We start from the raw sequence: 18804 nt of genomic DNA on the forward strand, positions 1-18804 counted from the left end.
TTTTGGAAATCGTAAAACATTTTATTTGAGGCAGAATTACATGTGATGACGGCAGATTTACTGAATCTTTCAGCCAGTGCAAATTATACACCTGTATTTATGTACAAAATGAAAGAGCTTGCTGTACGTTTAAAAATAGCGCAGTAAAAGGCATTGTCATGGACTGTTACTAAAGATTAGAATCATAAACACTTTATGTTTTCATTCTTTTTTCTGTTCTGCTTAACAGGTACATAACTTGCATTGGCAGAATCCTGCAGTGAAGCGTATCTGTACTGTAAATCTGCCCCACTGGTGTATAGAAAAGTCTCGGATTCACAATGTTTGCATTATTTCCATTGAACTACAAGCTCAGTTAATTCTAAGATGAATTCAGCAACAGCGAATGAGCTAAACGAGTTAATGACTCAAAGACTCCTCACAGCATGGGACGAACGCAGAGAACAACATGGTCCATAGACTCCTTATTAAAAAACTGAAAAGTAACACCGTCCTCATAGAAAAGAAAAAGGACAAACCAACGAAAACATGCATCCATTGTTTTCACAACTATATTGCAACATAAGGCAAAAACGCAAAGCCAGACCGAGCTCAGGAGAGCGCCTGGTCCGATTCGAGGAGTTTCTGAACACGACACCAAAGTAAAAGCGATGGTTCGGTCATGGGTCTCGTTCTGCAGATGAAATAGAAAAGGGCATGTCATCACTTCACTACTGTTCAAAAACATGGAGCAATCCAAACAGTTCAAACAAAGCCAACTAACATCCAGGCCAAGAGCCACTGACCACTGCAGTTCAACAACACAGTTTTTTTCCTTTAGCCTGCACAGGACAGTGAGACCAGTATTACTGTAGCCCTTAGCATGGGGGGGGGGTCCACTTTACAGGAATACTCCAGCTGTTTTCAGCCCTGTCTCTAAATAAGGGCTCCACCATCAACAATGCATTGTTTTGACGTCCCTGATTTCCCTGTCCCTAGGTAGGAGCAGACAGTAATTGACAGTACAGTTACAGTAGTAAAAGCTATTGGGCAGTCGTTGAACGGAGCATGGACCAACCTTACGTAGGTTAGGTAATACTGCACCTTCACTCAGGTTCTTATTCGAATCTCCGGCTTGGTGGCTGTAATATGGCCAGATCAACAACTCACAGTGAGCGCTAGCCGGGCTAAAGTACAGCTTCCACACATGGTGGAGGTAGTTTCACACACTGTTCCAAATTAGAGGCCAAAAAGAAAATAAGAACAGCACTGGAGTAGCAAATAAATAAGCAATATAAAGGGACCAAGTGCTGATCCTTGGGGCAGTGGTGGCTCAGCGGTTAGAGCACCGGGATATTGATAACAGGGTTGTGGGTTCGATTCCCTGGCTTGGTAAGCTGCCACTGTTGGGCCCTTGAGCAAGGTCCTTTACCCTCTCTGCTCCCCGGGCGCTGGAGTTGGCTGCCCACCGCTCTGGGTGTGTGTGTGTACTCACTGCCCCTAACACATGTGTGAGTGTGTGTTCACTACCAGATGGGTTAAATGCGGAGGACACATTTCGCTGTACAGTGACAAATACGTGCACCTTTACCTTTACACCTTGTGTGAAGGCTGGTGGACAATTGAGCTGAAGGTGACAAACTGTTGTGTCGGAGGGATAAAACCTGAACCAGTCGAAAGCGATGGCTGTAATAGCAATAGAGGGAAGAAGGGGTGTCATGTTCATGTCATGAGTCTCTTAATGAATCATGGGTGTGTTTGTTTTGGGCATAACGTGCAGTAATAAACCAATCAGCGTGTCTCTCACCATCCCTTTAAGAGCCAGGTGTGGTCTGACTGACCTTGGCGGGTTGCTATTTCAGTGGTGTGAAGCGTGGGGGGGTGTACGAGCGTCGGGCTGCACACGCCTGTGTTGACAATTCACTGCTGAGATAGCAACGAACGTCTGACTGTAGATGAACGTCTGTCTAGACTGTTTTCAGGCAGTGGAGCTCCTCCCGTGTTTTCCACTGACGAGATACACAGAAATACTCCAGAAACTGACCTGAACACCCCTCATTTCAAGACCACCGAGCCCATCAGTGTAGAGATATTCATAAGCAGCGCTGCTGTTTAACTACACAGGAGGAAGCAGTGGAAATAGACTGTTGGCGGGGCGGAAGATATCGGTGAGCTTCGTGACGCAACTTGAGCAGGGTGTAAGATAGGGCCCTTAGACTGTGTCCAGCTGAGCTGTCCACCGAAGTTTACATGTTCATTTGTGCATTAAAATGAGCAGGTTGCTTGGAAAACACTGGAGTATTCCTTCCTTTAAGCCTATCACAGAATGAGCCAACTCTCTCCAATGAAATCAATAAAACACTGGGATGGTGGGGCACACCTATGACTGATTGTTGGGAAGCCTCTTGAATGTTCTTCCCAGTTCACACCAGACCTAGCGGCACAGAACACTGGTTCATTTGGTGAATCGGTTCTTTTGTGGTCCATTTATAAAAGTGTAGAAACGCTGAAGTTTGCTGGGCCAGTGTGTGTTGGGCTGTGGCGTAGACATCATGACAGATTTACACAGGGAACAGACACGTGAGACACTGACATGATTAGTAATGAAACCCATCAGAGGTAAGAGGAGAAGCATTAGGATGGTATTGCTTTTGAAACCACAGTTAGTTTGCAGCCTAATTTTGCACTTCAGGAGAAAGAGGGAGGGGTTGCTAACACAGGGCTCAGTGCCTTACTGACCAGTACAGATCCACAGGTCATATAAAAGACCATTTTCTATAGTACTATATTATTAACTAATGCAGATATGTAAATACACTACATGAAAAAAAAAAGTATTTGGACACCTGCTCATTCACAGGCTATTAAAAAGAGTTTCTCCTGCCTTTGTTGGTTTTCTACTAGACTAAGAATTTGATTGCATCCAGCAAGAAAAGCATTAGTTAGTGAGGTGAGGATGCTGGATGATAACCAGCCCAAAAGTATTGGATGTTGCACCTCTGCTCTACAGCTCAATGCAGCATGGTGCCGGCAGGCTGATGTTCATCTGCTTCAGGAGTCCTATTCTATTGGCAGTACTTCTCTACAGGGACTAGACAAGCTGTGCGTCTGTGTGTGCAACATTTGCACATCCGTGTCAGCAAAGGGTGTGACTTAAAGGAGCTGAATGCATTCATTAGAAGCAGTGTCCACAAACATTTGGACATGCACAGTATACCTTAAATGACAGTATTAGGTCTAGGCTTTGCCTTGTTTTAGGAACAGTGCAACTTGCCGTCAAAGCAGCAGTGTATTAAAGGGACATGCTGTGCGCCCACCTCGGGGTCACGCTGGTCAGCTGAGCTGGGTATCGCCGGACACCATTCCTGATCAATTCCTGAACAGACTGGAAAAGGGGGCGTGGCTTTGGGGTTCTGGAGGTGCATATATATTTTCTAACCCAGGTTAAGCTAGACGTGCTGGCATTAATGACAAACATGGGCGGGGAATGCCACTCAGACAGCCAATCAGCGGCCTGGATTTGGAAACTACAAGCATACGGACTGGCACAGGGGTGCTGATAAGCCTGACAACTTCAGATATTAAAATTCAATATTAAACAACATAGAACACAGTATGTATATATATACATACATACATACATACATACTGTACTGTACAAAGACTTTAGGCCCCAGTAAAAATTAGACTAGAATAGAATAAACACTAATAATAACATTTCTACAGAAAGTGGTGGACATCTCCAAAGTTCTCCTCATGGAGTCTAGTGTTATTTAGAGTTCTCCTCAGATCAACACCTGGTTTGGTGGTAAATCAGGGCTTAATGATGGTAAATCAGGTGAGCTGCTGCTGCTGCTGCTGCTGATGGAGTTGAACACATCCTCCACGCTGTGCTGGCTGGACTGGGGGGCGTTCAGGAGAAACCTGGAGGAACCGAGCTGTTCTTCAGACTAGCTCACCGACAGAATGAGAAGCTCTTGTTTCTCCTTTTTACCGGATTCATGTTCAGCTGCTTTATCTGTTCTGACGAGATCTGGAGCTCCTGCAGTAAAACTCTCTCACTGCTGAGAGACGGGAGTCTTAAATAATGGATTAGGGGCCTAAAACTTCTGGCCAGTGCTGTAATTCAGGACTGAATTTTGAAACCCAGTCCAATTGGTCACTGTCTTGGTCTCTCGTGCAAATTAGGCTGCAACACAACCTGTGGCACAAAGGTTCCGCATTATTTCCCGAACAATATTTGGCAAAGAGGAGCTTTCATCCACATTTTCATATGTCTTGGAAACACACAGGGGTAGACCAAACAGCAGAGCTCGATGGACGTAGAAAACCAAACCTTTTAAAACCCTTTCTTTTGAACTGCCGTCGTAGAAAAGCTAGCGATGTTGTTATTCCTCTAGCAAGTCTCTTTTGGCGAAACCATGCAGATGGTCCTCGTAAGAAACACAGTCACATTTCAAAAAGCTCAGCGCGAGCATCGACCGCTTTAGAGGAAAAAACAACCAACGAAAGATCTGGTAGAGTGCTGTTTGTGTTTGGTCAGTCAGTATCCGCTGTCCTGAGGAACAACAGGCAGCAGAACTCGATTGGTCAACCCAGTGTTAAGAGGAACCGCTGGAAATGGCCCAAAGTTCGAGGCCCATTTTTTGATGTGTAGTGCACTACAGAGGGTGCTAGAGCCCAGTACGCTATGTAGGGAGCCAAAAGTTCTGAAAGCTCAAAGCTTCTGGGTGCAGGTTTGGATGTAGCCGAATCGCGAGTGCCTCATTATCAATCAAAAATAAATCTTTTTGTTTAAAATACTTTTAAAATTTGAGATCTGAAGGACTGTCTTGATTGAAACCCACTGCAGTCCAATGCAGTCTAATGCAGTCTTCATTATTCTGTTAATATAAATCTGTATGGCACATCACGCCTGCCGTGTTACAGTGTTAGTCTCTGTGTTCACTATTCTGGTGAGTATGTATTCCACAGATGCAGAAAGAGAGGCAGTCACTCAGCCGCTCGCTCCATTTTCGGCTTTTTGGATCCTGTATTCTTTTCCGGCGCTTCTCCACGCAGAGTGGGCAGCCGTTTCCTATGGATGAGATTAAAAAGACAGCATTAGAGCCCAAAAATAACACATGAAGAAAAAAGGGGAAAAAAAGGCACACACACACACACACACACACACACACATATATATATACATGCAGGCCTGGGCTTAGTCACATACACATTCTTCACGCTCCACAGATGAAACTAATCATGTTCTGTGTCGCTAAGCTGCTCTGCTTTGCTTTTCTCTCGAGGACAGTCGCAGCGCAGCACGCGGCCAGCAGGTGGCAGTAGTCGGCTTTAGGATCACAGCAGCCAGAGGTCGCACTGCAGACCCTGATAAGCACTGAATACAGTACAGGTACAGGCGCTTAGCACCGCTCGCACTACAGTGAAATTAGGCGGACGTTGGGGTAAGCGGCAGAAACTGGTCCTGCATCAGCTGTTGGGGACAAAGGGTGACCAGGGTGTAGAGGCTGGACATGGAGCATTTCCTCTCCATCGTGTGGAAATAAGAGAGTGTACAGAGAGCTTACTGTTAACTCGTCTATAGGAAGCGTGCACTGTCAGAGCCGCAGAGTTCATCTGTGAAATCAGCCCGCATTGAATGGACTGTGACATCACAGGCTGTCTCAAATTAACTGTGACATCACAGGGTGTCCCGAATTCACTGTGACATCACAGGCTGTCTCATATTCATAGGGACATCACAGGCTGTACCAAATTCACTGTGACATCACCGGTTTTCCTGACTTCACTGTGACATCATGGCCTGTCCTGAATTCACTGTGACATCGCAGGTTTTCCTGACTTCACCGTGACATCATAGCCCATCCCGAATTCACTGTGACATCACAGGTTGTCCTGACTTCACTGTGACATCATGGCCTGTCCTGAATTCACTGTGACATCGCAGGTTTTCCTGACTTCACCGTGACATCATAGCCCATCCCGAATTCACTGTGACATCACAGGTTGTCCTGACTTCACCGTACCATCATGGCCTGTCCTGAATTCACTGTGACATCACAGGTTTTCCTGACTTCACCGTGACATAATAGCCCATCCCGAATTCACTGTGACATCACAGGTTATCCTGACTTCACCGTACCATCATGGCCTGTCCTGAATTCACTGTGACATCACAGGTTTTCCTGACTTCACCGTGACATAATAGCCCATCCCGAATTCACTGTGACATCACAGGTTATCCTGACTTCACCGTACCATCATGGCCTGTCCTGAACTCACGGTGACATCACAGACCGTCCTTTAATCATTGTGACAATCTGCCTTGAACTCATCGTAAAATCACAGCCTGTTTAAAATTCACTGTGACATCACAAACTGTCCCAAATTCACTGTGAAATCACATGGTTTTCTTGATTTCACAGTGACATCATAGCTTGTCCAGAATTCACTGTGGCACCATTCTCATGAACCCATTTACACCCATTTACTAACTGTCTATGTTACCTATTATCTGTCAGTCTTACAGACCTTTGCTAAAGCATGAGTAGACCGATAAATCACTGTGACCATCGGCTTGTACTGAACCACACAGCTACACACAATCAGCTGTGCAAGACTTCACTGTTGGGAAACCTTTAGTTCATTAGACCTTCACCAGTCCTGTGATGTCACTTCACAGTGACATCAAGGCCTGTCCTGATTTCACTGTGACATCACCGGTTTTCCTGACTTCACTGTGACGTCACAGGTTTTCCTGACTTCACTGTGACATCACCGGTTTTCCTGACTTCACTGTGACATCAAGGCTTGTCCTGAATTCACTGTGACATCACTGGTTTTCTTGACTTCACTGTGACATCACAGGTTTTCCTGACTTCACCGTTACATCACTATTTTTCCTGACTTCACCGATAAATCACTGTGACCATCACCTTGTACTGAACCACACAGCTACACACAATCACCTGTGCAAGACTTCACTGTTGGGAAACCTTTAGTTCATTAGACCTTCGCCAGTCCTGCTCAGGAGACCGTGGAAGTACCAGTGGACTGGGAATGTTGGGGCTTCGACCAACCAATAAGAGTGAGGCACGAAGGAAGTAAAAACGAAAACCTTGTCAAGACTGGAGAGTAATCTGAATATATTGATTTTGGATTATAGTAAAACACATTACTGAAAACACAGTGATTATAACTGTGGTTATAAACACATAAATACACAATATTACCTTCCCTTCAACAGTGCCGGAGATCAGGTCGTGGCGACAATAAGAAAAAAAATCACAAGTCGTCAATAAACATAATCACCATCAACACTTTCACAGAAGGCTCGAACTCTAACTCGGCTCTAATTCGGGCTCCAGCCGACCCCAGCCTGCCAAAAACGAGCACGTCAGTAAACAGCACTCAGGACATACATTCTGAGCTGAATGAGAGCGTGAGGAAGAGCGTGGAAACCCTGAAGCAAGGCAGCAGAAAGAAACGCCTTGCAGAATTAAAAAGCTGCCAACAAACCGCATATTTATAAAGCTCTGCTTCAAAGCTGAGGGGGATAAAACAGCCCTGTGCTGAAGTGAAGCTGTTTACTCAGAGCCCTCACGCACAGAAAATGAGGAGCTGGGAGAAAGTACCCAGTGGGTTCAGAGAGTGGTAGGCTGGGTGGGGGGTGAGGTGGCTGGGGGGTGGGGGGGATGCTGGTTGGTGAAGAAAAAAAATACACAATTTTCCAAATGGAAAAAGTATGTCAAGCAGATAAAAACAGCAGCAGCAGCTGCCATGAAGCCTCAATTCTGTCTGTAAGTCTGACTTTCAGTTGATCTTTAAACGGCAGGGAGTCACACAGTGTCGGAAATGATCATGATCATGAATTTAAGATATTAAGATTTTCACCATTTCTACAGAAGCCCATTCTTGCCAAGCCAAGTTGGCATAAAAAATAATACTGTAATAATCACACAATTTCTAGTGACTTAATCTTGATCTTAAAATTAAAGTTATTCATTTGACATCACAGGTTTTCCTGACATCATCGTGACGTCATGGCCTGTCCTGAATTCACTGTGACATCACTGGTTTTCCTGACTTTCACCGTGACATCACCGATTTTCCTGACTTCACTGTGACATCAAGGCTTGTCCTGAATTCACTGTGACATCAATGCTTGTCCTGAATTCACCATGACATCATGGCCTGCCCTGAATTCACTGTGACATCACCGGTTTTCCTGACTTCACTGTGACATCAAGGCTTGTCCTGAATTCACCGTGACATCATGGCCTGTCCTGAATTCACCATGACATCACCGGTTTTCCTGACTTCACTGTGACATCAAGGCTTGTCCTGAATTCACAGTGACATCATGGCCTGTCCTGAATTCACTGTGACATCACCGGTTTTCCTGACTACACTGTGACAACACAGGTTTTCCTGACTTCATTGTGACATCACCGTTTTTCCTGACTTCACCATGACATCATGGCCTGTCCTGAATTCACTGTGACATCACTGGTTTTCCTGACTTCACTGTGACGTCATGGCCTGTCCTGAATTCACCGTGACATCACAGGTTTTCCTGACTCTACCGTGACATCACAGGTTTTCCTGACTTCACCGTGACATTGTGGCCTGTCCTGAATTTCAGCTTGCTGACCAGCAGGATATGTTTCCCCCTGGATAAGCAGCTTTTCAACCAACTTAACCATCGAGATCAGCTTAGATCAGCAGAAGTTGGTGTTGCGCTGGGTTTGTCATGTAATACTCACTGAAACACAACAGAGGCTACACTGCTCAGCACCACCTGGCTTTACTGGTCATCTCTGAAGAAGAATGACTAACCACACAGTCATACGGCATACTGCTATAGCCCGCATTACTTCAGTGTAGCATGCTAACGTCTAACTGATGCGCAGTAGCATTAGCTTACATGTAGCGAAATTGGTATTACGACTCTTATACAACCGCGTAATTCAGAGGATCCAGTGAGGCAACATTGTACATCCATTTCTGCCTCTGAAAACTGGGCTTCGACTCAGGGTGCCGAATATGGTCATAACAACATAGCTCTGACTACAACATGACAGACAGCTCAAGAAATTCAACCTGCCGCAGACCCTGATGGTCCAGTTCTACACAGCGATCATTGAGTCCATCCTCACATCTGGTTTGGCTCCTCCACCTCCCAAGAGCGAGCCAAACTACAGCGCATCATCAGGACGGCAGAGAGGATCACTGGATGTGATCTGCCATCGCTTCAGGAGATCTACGCCAGCAGGGCGAGGAAACAGCTGACCCCTCTAACCCTGGACATCACCTCTTCCAGACACTCCCATTAAAACCAGCACAACACGGCACGCTAACAGCTTTTTCCCCCAGAGCTGTACGGCTCCTCAACCACAGAGGACACCTCACACCCTAATCTATAAACCTAATCTATAAACCTAATCTATCTCACTGCAACGCAGTACTGATACACAACAGCTTAACATTTGCACTATGGTTATTGCACAGCTGTACAGATTTTCATTTTTTGTAAATGTTTAAATAATTATATCAGTTCATAGTTTTTTCAAGTTTTTATTTTATTATTTTTACTTTTTTAACGGATTTTTTTTTTATTCTATTTATTATTTAGTGTATTTTTCTCTCTCAGTGTAATACGTGTTAACAGTTTATAAAATTCCTTGTATGTAGAACAGACTGTCAGCCCCTCTGTATTGCGCCTTCCCCCGGGGCGATTCCGAGCCGCCGCCCACAGGCCCAAATAAGAACTTCCCCCTTGTTTATGTTCATGTGTTTGGTTCAGTGAGTTGATTCATGTTCATTTGTGTTCATGTGTGTTCGGTTCACGGTCATGAACACACACACGAGTTTCACCTGGGACTGGGGGGTACTTAAGGAGCCTTGTCACCGCCATTCATGCCGAGAATTGTACGTACTAGAGCCTCATGGACGCCCTGAGGTCCCGGGTTGGTTCAGGTGTGCTTAGGATGGCTCAGGATTCATCCACGTTCAGGAGTCGGTCTCCAGGCCACTTACGTATCAAGCGAGGCTCGCTCATTTCCTGTTTGGATGCTCAAGGCGACCCACGCTCTCAGCGGCGTGCTGCAGTTCCAGGTTTGGTCGGCCTTGCCGTTTGGTCTAGCAGATGGTTCCCTACCCATCGTTTTCGTTGAACCCCCCCTATCACCCAGATGCTCCCTAGAGGGTTTAGTTCTAGCCCCTTTTGAGTGTTTGTCCCATCTTGGTCTGGCCTAGCACGCTATGACAGAGACTTGGCGAATAAAGATTCAGATTCAGATTCAGATTCTGACTACAGTGGTCTATAGAAGAGGAGATGTGCTTTAGAAAATAACTGAAGGGCAATGGCAATGCTAGACGTATAAAACTTAAATGTACTAATGGAACTAAAAGAAGAAACCCAAGTCTATTAGAGATTACTGGACACCATATGGTTTTCTCATAGCTTGTTAGCTTCATAGCTCAGCGACACTAAAGAAGCAGACTTCAGACACCAAACACGTCTTGGGGTGAGTAACTGCCTCTACTGTCCACGGACTGTCCAGTAGAAGGCATCCAACTTCATTGTGGAGGAGCACTGCTGTGGGATTTGATTGCACTCAGTAACAAGAGTGTTAACATGAGGTCAGGATGTTGGAAGACCACAACCACACCTCACCATCCCCAACGCCTCCCAAAAGCATTGGATGGAGCACCATCCATCATTCCAGAGAGCACCACAGTTCTTCACAATGCTGGGTGGGTTTTTACCCCTCTAGCCCACGCTGGCCTGGCATTAGACAGCACGATGCCAATAGGCTCATGCATAACTGATCCAGATAGTCCTATTCTATTGGCGGGACTTCTCAACAGGGACTAGACAAGCTGTATGTGTGTGTCTGTGTGCAGTAGTAGATCTGTGTCAGCAGCCCTGCACTGATTAGAATGGGTGTCCACAAACATTTGGACATACAGTGAACAACCCCACTCAAAGCAGCTCAAAGCAGCTCACCCCGACTGGAGAGAATGTTGCCAGGTTACATATCTCCTCCACCTCAGATGTTCCTCCACCTTTCCTCTTTTTCTATTCAGTTGTAATGATCTGTATCTCTGAGCTGAGGGCGATTACAACAGGAGAGCTCGGCTCCCGGGCTGGAGCTGAGTGTTCACGCTGTGTATTGAATTTACAGAGCACAAACCAGTTCATACACCGGAGCATCGGTCTGAAGCTACGAGTGACTGACCGCTGAGCTGCCTGCCCAGTAGCCTGAATGCCAGAATCCTTCAGCTACTGCAGCAAAGCTCGGCTTGGTGTGGGGCCAACGTGGTGCAAGTGTGTGTAGGTAGGAGAATATCTTGGAAAGAGGATCCGGACGTGGGTAGATTACATATGTGATGACATGCAAGGCCTGGGCTGCTGGGGTGATGCAGTGAGTAGGAGAGGAGAGACTGAATGGAGACGAACCAGAGCTGAGATCCCTAGTCATCTGCCTGGGAGGGAGCCGGAGGTTCTGCTGCTGTCTCACAGCTGCTGGGGGTTTGGGAGCTGGAGCCCTGTGAAAAAAAGAGGAAAGGGAAAGAAAAATAAATGCATAATTTTATAGGATATGCTTTCACCATTAAGCGATTTGTACTATGCTACCTTTGCTACCACTGTCATTATATTGCCATTCTGCCAAACGCTACCCGAGAGACACCCCACGAATACAAACACAGATCAAACTGTCTGCTTGATCCATATCCAACCGACTTTCAACAACATCAAAGTCTAGTCACAAAAGACGTTTCTAGATTAGGCATTGGTCCAGTCTTCTAGCCAAACCACCAACAAAGCCCGGCACACACAAGCCTCCCCTTTTCCAACATCAATAGAGGATTCAGGCTTCAGCTTTCAGTTAGTGCTGTTCGCTGAATAAACCAAAAGCTTGGTCCAGTAGTTCTCTTAAACTGAGAGACTTTAGATTAGTTTCAAATTCACACACCAATACAATCTCCAAAAGAAACAACACTGAGCTGTAAGAGCTGTAAACACTGAGCTGTAAACACTGAGGTGTAAAACCTGTAAACACTGAGCTGTAAACACTGAACTGTAAAAGCTGTAAACACTGAGCTGTGAGAAATGTAAACACTGAGCTATAAACACTGAGCTGTAAACACTGAGTTGTGAGAGATGTAAACACTGAGCTGTGAGAGATGTAAACACTGAGCTATAAACACTGAGCTGTAAACACTGAGCTGTGAGAGATGTAAACACTGAGCTGTCAGAGCTGTAAACACTGAGCTGTAAACACTGAGCTGTGAGAGATGTAAACACTGAGCTGTAAACACTGAGCTGTGAGAGATGTAAACACTGAGCTGTCAGAGCTGTAAACACTGAGCTGTGAGAGCTGTAAACACTGAGCTGTGACAGATGTAAACACTGAGCTGTGAGAGCTGTAAACACTGAGCTGTGAGAGCTGTAAACACTGAGCTGCAAACACTGAGCTGTAAGAGATGTAAACACTGAGCTGTAAGAGGTGTAAATACTTAGCTGTGAGAGATGTAAACACTGAGCTGTGAGAGGTGTAAATACTTAGCTGTGAGAGATGTAAACACTGAGCTGTGAGAGATGTAAACACTGAGCTGTAAGAGCTGTAAACACTGAGCTGTGAGAGCTGTAAACACTGAGCTGTAAACACTGAGCTGTAAGAGATGTAAACACTGAGCTGTAAACACTGAGCTGTGAGAGATGTAAACACTGAGCTGTAAACACTGAGCTGTAAGAGCTGTAAACACTGAGCTGTAAACACTGAGCAGTAGGAGCTGTAAACACTGAGCTGTGAGAGCTGAAAACACTGAGCTGTAAACACTGAGCTGTGAGAGATGTAAACACTGAGCTGTCAGAGCTGTAAACACTGAGCTGTGAGAGCTGTAAACACTGAGCTGTGACAGATGTAAACACTGAGCTGTGAGAGCTGTAAACACTGAGCTGTGAGAGCTGTAAACACTGAGCTGCAAACACTGAGCTGTGAGAGATGTAAACACTGAGCTGTAAGAGGTGTAAATACTTAGCTGTGAGAGATGTAAACACTGAGCTGTGAGAGGTGTAAATACTTAGCTGTGAGAGATGTAAACACTGAGCTGTGAGAGATGTAAACACTGAGCTGTAAGAGCTGTAAACACTGAGCTGTGAGAGCTGTAAACACTGAGCTGTAAACACTGAGCTGTAAGAGATGTAAACACTGAGCTGTAAACACTGAGCTGTGAGAGATGTAAACACTGAGCTGTAAACACTGAGCTGTAAGAGCTGTAAACACTGAGCTGTAAACACTGAGCAGTAGGAGCTGTAAACACTGAGCTGTGAGAGCTGAAAACACTGAGCTGTAAACACTGAGCTGTGAGAGCTGTAAACACTGAGCTGTAAACACTGAGCAGTAGGAGCTGTAAACACTGAGCTGTGAGAGATGTAAACACTGAGCTGTAAACACTGAGCTGTAAGAGCTGTAAACACTGAGCTGTAAACACTGAGCAGTAGGAGCTGTAAACACTGAGCTGTAAGAGCTGTAAACACTGAGCTGTGAGAACTGTAAACATTGAGCTGTAAACACTGAGCTGTGAAAGCTGTAAACACTGAGCTGTAAACACTGAGCAGTAGGAGCTGTAAACACTGAGCTGTAGGAGCTGTAAACACTGAGCTGTGAGAACTGTAAACACTGAGCTGTAAACACTGAGCAGTAGGAGCTGTAAACACTGAGCTGTAAACACTGAGCTGTAGGAGCTCTAAACACTAAGCTGTGAGAGCTGTAAACACTGAGCTGTAAGAGCTGTAAACACTGAGCTGTGAGAGCTGTAAACACTGAGCTGTAAACATTGAGTAGTAGGAGCTGTAAACACTGAGCTGTAAACACTGAGCTGTGAGAGCTGTAAACACTGAGCTGTAAGAGCTGTAAACACAGCTGTAAACACTGAGCAGTAGGAGCTGTAAACACAGCTGTAAACACTGAGCTGTGAGAGCTGTAAACAATGAGCTGTAAACACTGAGCTGTAAACACTGAGCTGTGAGAGCTGTAAACACTGAGCTGTAAACACTGAGCAGTAGGAGCTGTAAACACTGAGCTGTAGGAGCTGTAAACACTGAGCTGTCAGAGCTGTAAACACTAAGCTGTAAACACTGAGCAGTAGGAGCTGTAAACACTGAGCTGTGAGAGCTGTAAACACTGAGCTGTAAACACTGAGCTGTAAGAGCTGTAAACACTGACCTGTAAACACTGAGCAGTAGGAGCTGTAAACACTGAGCTGCAAGAGCTGTAAACACTGAGCTGTAAACACTGAGCTGTAAACACTGAGCTGTGAGAGCTGTAAACACTGAGCTGTGAGAGCTGTAAACACTGAGCAGTAGGAGCTGTAAACACTGAGCTGTGAGAGCTGTAAACACTGAGCTGTAAACACTGAGCTGTAAGAGCTGTAAACACTGACCTGTAAACACTGAGCTGTAAGAGCTGTAAACACTGACCTGTAAACACTGCGCAGTAGGAGCTGTAAACACTGAGCTGCAAGAGCTGTAAACACTGAGCTGTCAGAGCTGTAAACACTGAGCTGTAAACACTGAGCTGCAAGAGCTGTAAACACTGAGCAGTAGGAGCTGTAAACACTGAGCAGTAGGAGCTGTAAACACTGAGCTGCAAGAGCTGTAAACACTGAGCTGTAAGAGCTGTAAACACAAAAAATGTTGAAAGAAATCTCAAACAAACAATTACCGCTTCCTCTGTCACATCATGGCCACCGGTGTCTGCTGCTCCCGTGGGAGAGGGCTCTTTAAGATGGTCATTGCCGGCCTCTGCTCCTGTGGGAGAAGGCTCTTTTGGGGGGTCAGAGGGCAGGGTTGGGATGCCCTGCTGGGGAGCAGGTGTGGCAGCTGGAGAATGAAGCAGAAACAGGCCGATTCTTATCACTATCATTTAATCTGTGATGATCAGGCTGTTCAATTCTAGACCTTGAACCAGGGCTCATAGTAGCTGTGAAATGATTCTTTAGACTGGAAGGTTTGTGAAGGTCCTGTGAAAAAAAATATGAACCTACCAACAGCAGCCTAGATACAATTCCCTGTATTATTCTGAAAAAAGACATTTACCCTACCTACACTAAACGTGCAAATATTTGTGGACACCCCTTGTAATTAATGCATTTACCTTCATTCAACAGTAAATCCTAATCCTAACCTTAAATCAACCCTAAGTCCTAACCCTAACCTTAATCAACCCTAGCCCTAACCTTACATCAACCCTAAATTAACCCTAACCCTAATCTTAAATCAACCCTAAATCCACCCAAAATCCTAACCCTAATCAACCCTAAATCAACCCAAACCCTAAATCCTAACCCAAACCCTAAATCAATCCTAAATCCCAACCCTAAGTGTAAATCAACCCTACACAATTCAATAGAATGTTCCCCCTTATCATCAGCCCTCATTATAAGCAGATCACGTGTGTCTCACTCACGAGAGTCTGTTGTGGATGGTGACGTAGATGAACCTGGCGTTAGGCTCAGCTGTGATAGGTCGAGCTCGCCACAGCAGACTTCCACTTCCTGTGTGTCTTGTGTGGCTCCTTCTGGTTGCGTGTTCGGGTCGCTAGTGGCTGCAGGCGGCTGTGCCTGAGACTCGAGTGCCTCCTCCTGGACGTTCTCGTTCAGTGCGTCCCTGGAGGCGTCTCGCTGCACTGGGGGGTTGGCCACATGCTGGGGGCTGGTGATGGCTGAGGATGGTGCAGACGGCTCGCAAGAATGAGGCCTCATGGCAGCGATAGGAACCAGGCCTTGGAGCACAGCGGCGGCCGAGAGGGGATGCCCCCCCATGCCTACCGTTTGAGCTGGAATGAAGGCCCACTGCTGTTGGCCCGTGGCTGGGGAGTGGAAGAGATTGGCCTGTCCCCAGATCACCGGCTGGCCACCAGGAAGCACCTGAGCCACCTGCAATGGAGCTTGAACCCCGAAGGCCAGCGGAGCGGCTGGAGCCGCAATCGACTGCTGAGCCCACTGTGCTGCCTGCACTGCACCCATCGTCATGTAGCCTGAGGGCAGGAGAGGACACATGGTGCAGAGATGGGACAAATAGGACAGGAAAAGTAGAAATGAGACATAGCTCATCTCATAGCCTAATTATTTATCATTATAGGCCCCGATATTGAACCCTGTGGAACTCCCTGTGGGTTAATACAACACACCTAAAGTTCAAGGGGTTATCAATAGAGTATCTCTGCAGATCTATGGTTACTTCTGTTACCTGAAGGCACAGCAGGGGGGCTGAAGTGAGTAAAAAGCTCAGGGGGGTGCTGTCGCCGCCGCCGCCCAGGATCCAGGGTGTTTGCAGGAGATGCAGGCATCTGGAAATAAAAGTTACAATTTGTAAGTGACATTTTTGGCAAGCCGGCCAGGAGTTGGAGGTGGACATTACGGATGTCCTGGAATTCACTTACTGAGAGGATGTCTGGAGGAGTGGCCATGTCTCCAAACAGGTCAAACTGATTGATGTTCTTAAAGAGGTCCGAGATGTTCACGAGAAAAGCATGCAAGAAGAAAAGGAGGAAAGAGTCAACTTTAGGGCATGGTCAGGGACGTCGTATGGTCTCTTAGACGTGACTGAGATCAGGTCCACCAATGAGAGTGTTTGGCTGTGGTCGTGTGCTTCATTGGTGGAGCGATCTGGCATAAAGTTCAGTCGACTAATGGCATGGTCATTTCTCTACCCGTTAACGTCTCCTTTGAGAATATGTTCAATGGTTGACCACTATGGTGAAAAGTACACTACTGCAGGGGTTCCCAATCAGGTCCTTGGTGACCTCCAGCAAATCCATGCTTTACTTGTATCCCGGCACCTACACCTACAACCTGGGCCAGGTAATCTATGTGGACCGTAGGACACCTGATTACCTGACTCAGTGGTCTCAGGAGCTTGAACGAAAGCAATACGTGGACTGGCTGGGGGGTCCCAGAGGGCTGGATTTGGGTCTTATGTGCCATTATACAGGAAGTCAGTGCATGACATCTACGAATGAAGGGAAACGGGTGCAACACACACGAACAGCTAATCGAACGCCACAGGACAACACCACAAAAAAGCACACAGACACACAACAAGTGGGTTCACACGCGTTAATACTCACACGGCAAAAGAAAAAGTATGAAAAGTAAGGGCAACGTAAGAAGAAAAAAAGGAAAATAATGAGAATCGTGTAAAAGGAAGTCTAATCAATCAGGGCTGCGCAGATCCAGTCCCAGAGGGCCACAGAGTTCAAATCTCTGCTCGGATGCACCTAGAGATGGAAAACCGCAGGCCTAGGAAGTGAGAATCAACCCCAGGATTTCGTTTGCTGCAATTTTCCATCTCTAAATACACCCGAGTCACCCCCATGAAGGGCTCGATAACGGGTCAGATATGCTGGAGCAGAGAACACAGCATACTCCTCAGTGCTGAGTGGAGGCTCCTTCTGGACCGGAGTTCAGAGCCCTGGGGTTAAGCAGTCGTTTTTGTGCCAGGGAAGGAAAGTAAGGGGAGGGTGGGAGGAGTCTGACGTGCGTCTGGGAGCTCCAGGCACTCAAAAAGCTCCAACTGAATGAACAGACAAGCAATAACACTTTGTGGAATGGAGGGAGAGCGACAGAATATCATGGATTCATTCAAGTGAGACAGCAAGGCTCTTTTTTGGCTCGGTAAGCTTTGATGACTTTGCAGCACAGGCTTTGTTGGTATGTACTGCTAATACAATAGAAAGTGAGCAGTTTCAGGAATTTCGGGAAGACTTCCTTCCTATTGCATTTGGCAGAAGGTTGCTAAGATCTGATGGCTCTTAAAACTCAAAAGCTATAAATGGCAAAAATTTTCCATGCAGTCAACACAGTGCAGGTGATAATCCAAAGGTGACTTGGCTAAAATAGCAGATATTCAGTCCTCGGAAATGTTATCATTTAGAGCATTTTAACCCATAGGCCTCACCTAATGGCATGCAGTGCAACCACACAGAGGATCCCCAAGAACAAACCTCTCGTGAAACCAATTTGTAACCTCAAGTTTCAAAGTTTCATCTCATTCTGCTGATGAAGAACCTCTGAAGACCTCTGAATTAGGGCTGGAGGTGATGTCTGCAAGAAGGTCTCCAGAGCTAGCTCCAGAAGCAGGTTTGGTGAGCACTGGTTCACTGTTGTTTTCTCCAACAGTCCTCAGCCACTTTGCTTCTGGACCACCTGGTTAAGACCAGCTCAACTGTTTGACCAGCACAGAGTAAATTTGATGGTTTATCTGGTCTGCGGCAACTGGTTGACCAGTTTGGTCAAGTTGGGCATGCTGGTTGACCAGCTTGGTCATTTTGCTCATGCTATCAGACAAGCTAAACCATCACTCTCAGATGAAAACACACCCACACCCTACCAGTTGGTCAACAGTTGAGCTGCTCTACCAGCTGGACTAGTGTAGTTCTTTAGCACTGTTGGGGAACCAGTGGTCACCACACCTGCTTCTGGAGATCTGCCTTCCTGTAGACTTCATCCCCAGTCCTAATTGACCCCGATCCATCAAATGATTGCCTTCAGAAGATCTTCATCAGCAGAATGGGATGTGTTTGATTTGGTGCAGAGGTGAAACTTGTAGTAAGGCAGATGTCCAGAAGCAAGTTTGGTGAGCACTGGTTCACTGTAGTTTTCCTTCTCCAACAGTCCTGAGCGACTACGGTAGACCGGCTGGTTGAGACCAACTTATCTGGTTGACCAGCATAGAGTACATTTTTATAAGTTTGATGGTTTAGCTGGTCTGCAGCATGACCCATTAGCTGTTAACTTGGTCAGTTG

The 18804-nt window shown here is 46.1% G+C and overlaps 1 protein-coding gene across 3 annotated transcripts in view; it reads right to left on the reverse strand.

Moving 5' to 3' along the window:
• dab1b (DAB adaptor protein 1b) overlaps nt 1-18804 on the reverse strand; it is a 74320-nt gene continuing 55516 nt past the window's right edge. For all 3 annotated transcript variants that reach the window (XM_072687202.1, XM_072687201.1, XM_072687200.1), the window contains 6 exons: nt 16440-16496; nt 16247-16346; nt 15465-16034; nt 14721-14878; nt 11450-11538; nt 1-5056 (listed from right to left, as the gene is read on the reverse strand). In XM_072687202.1, coding sequence (XP_072543303.1) covers nt 11464-11538; nt 14721-14878; nt 15465-16034; nt 16247-16346; nt 16440-16496 — 960 coding nt within the window. In that variant the 3' untranslated portion in view covers nt 1-5056; nt 11450-11463. The remainder of the gene's footprint in view (nt 5057-11449; nt 11539-14720; nt 14879-15464; nt 16035-16246; nt 16347-16439; nt 16497-18804) is intronic.

This window comes from Salminus brasiliensis, chromosome 9 (assembly GCF_030463535.1).
Source record: "Salminus brasiliensis chromosome 9, fSalBra1.hap2, whole genome shotgun sequence".
Lineage (NCBI taxonomy): Eukaryota > Metazoa > Chordata > Actinopteri > Characiformes > Bryconidae > Salminus > Salminus brasiliensis.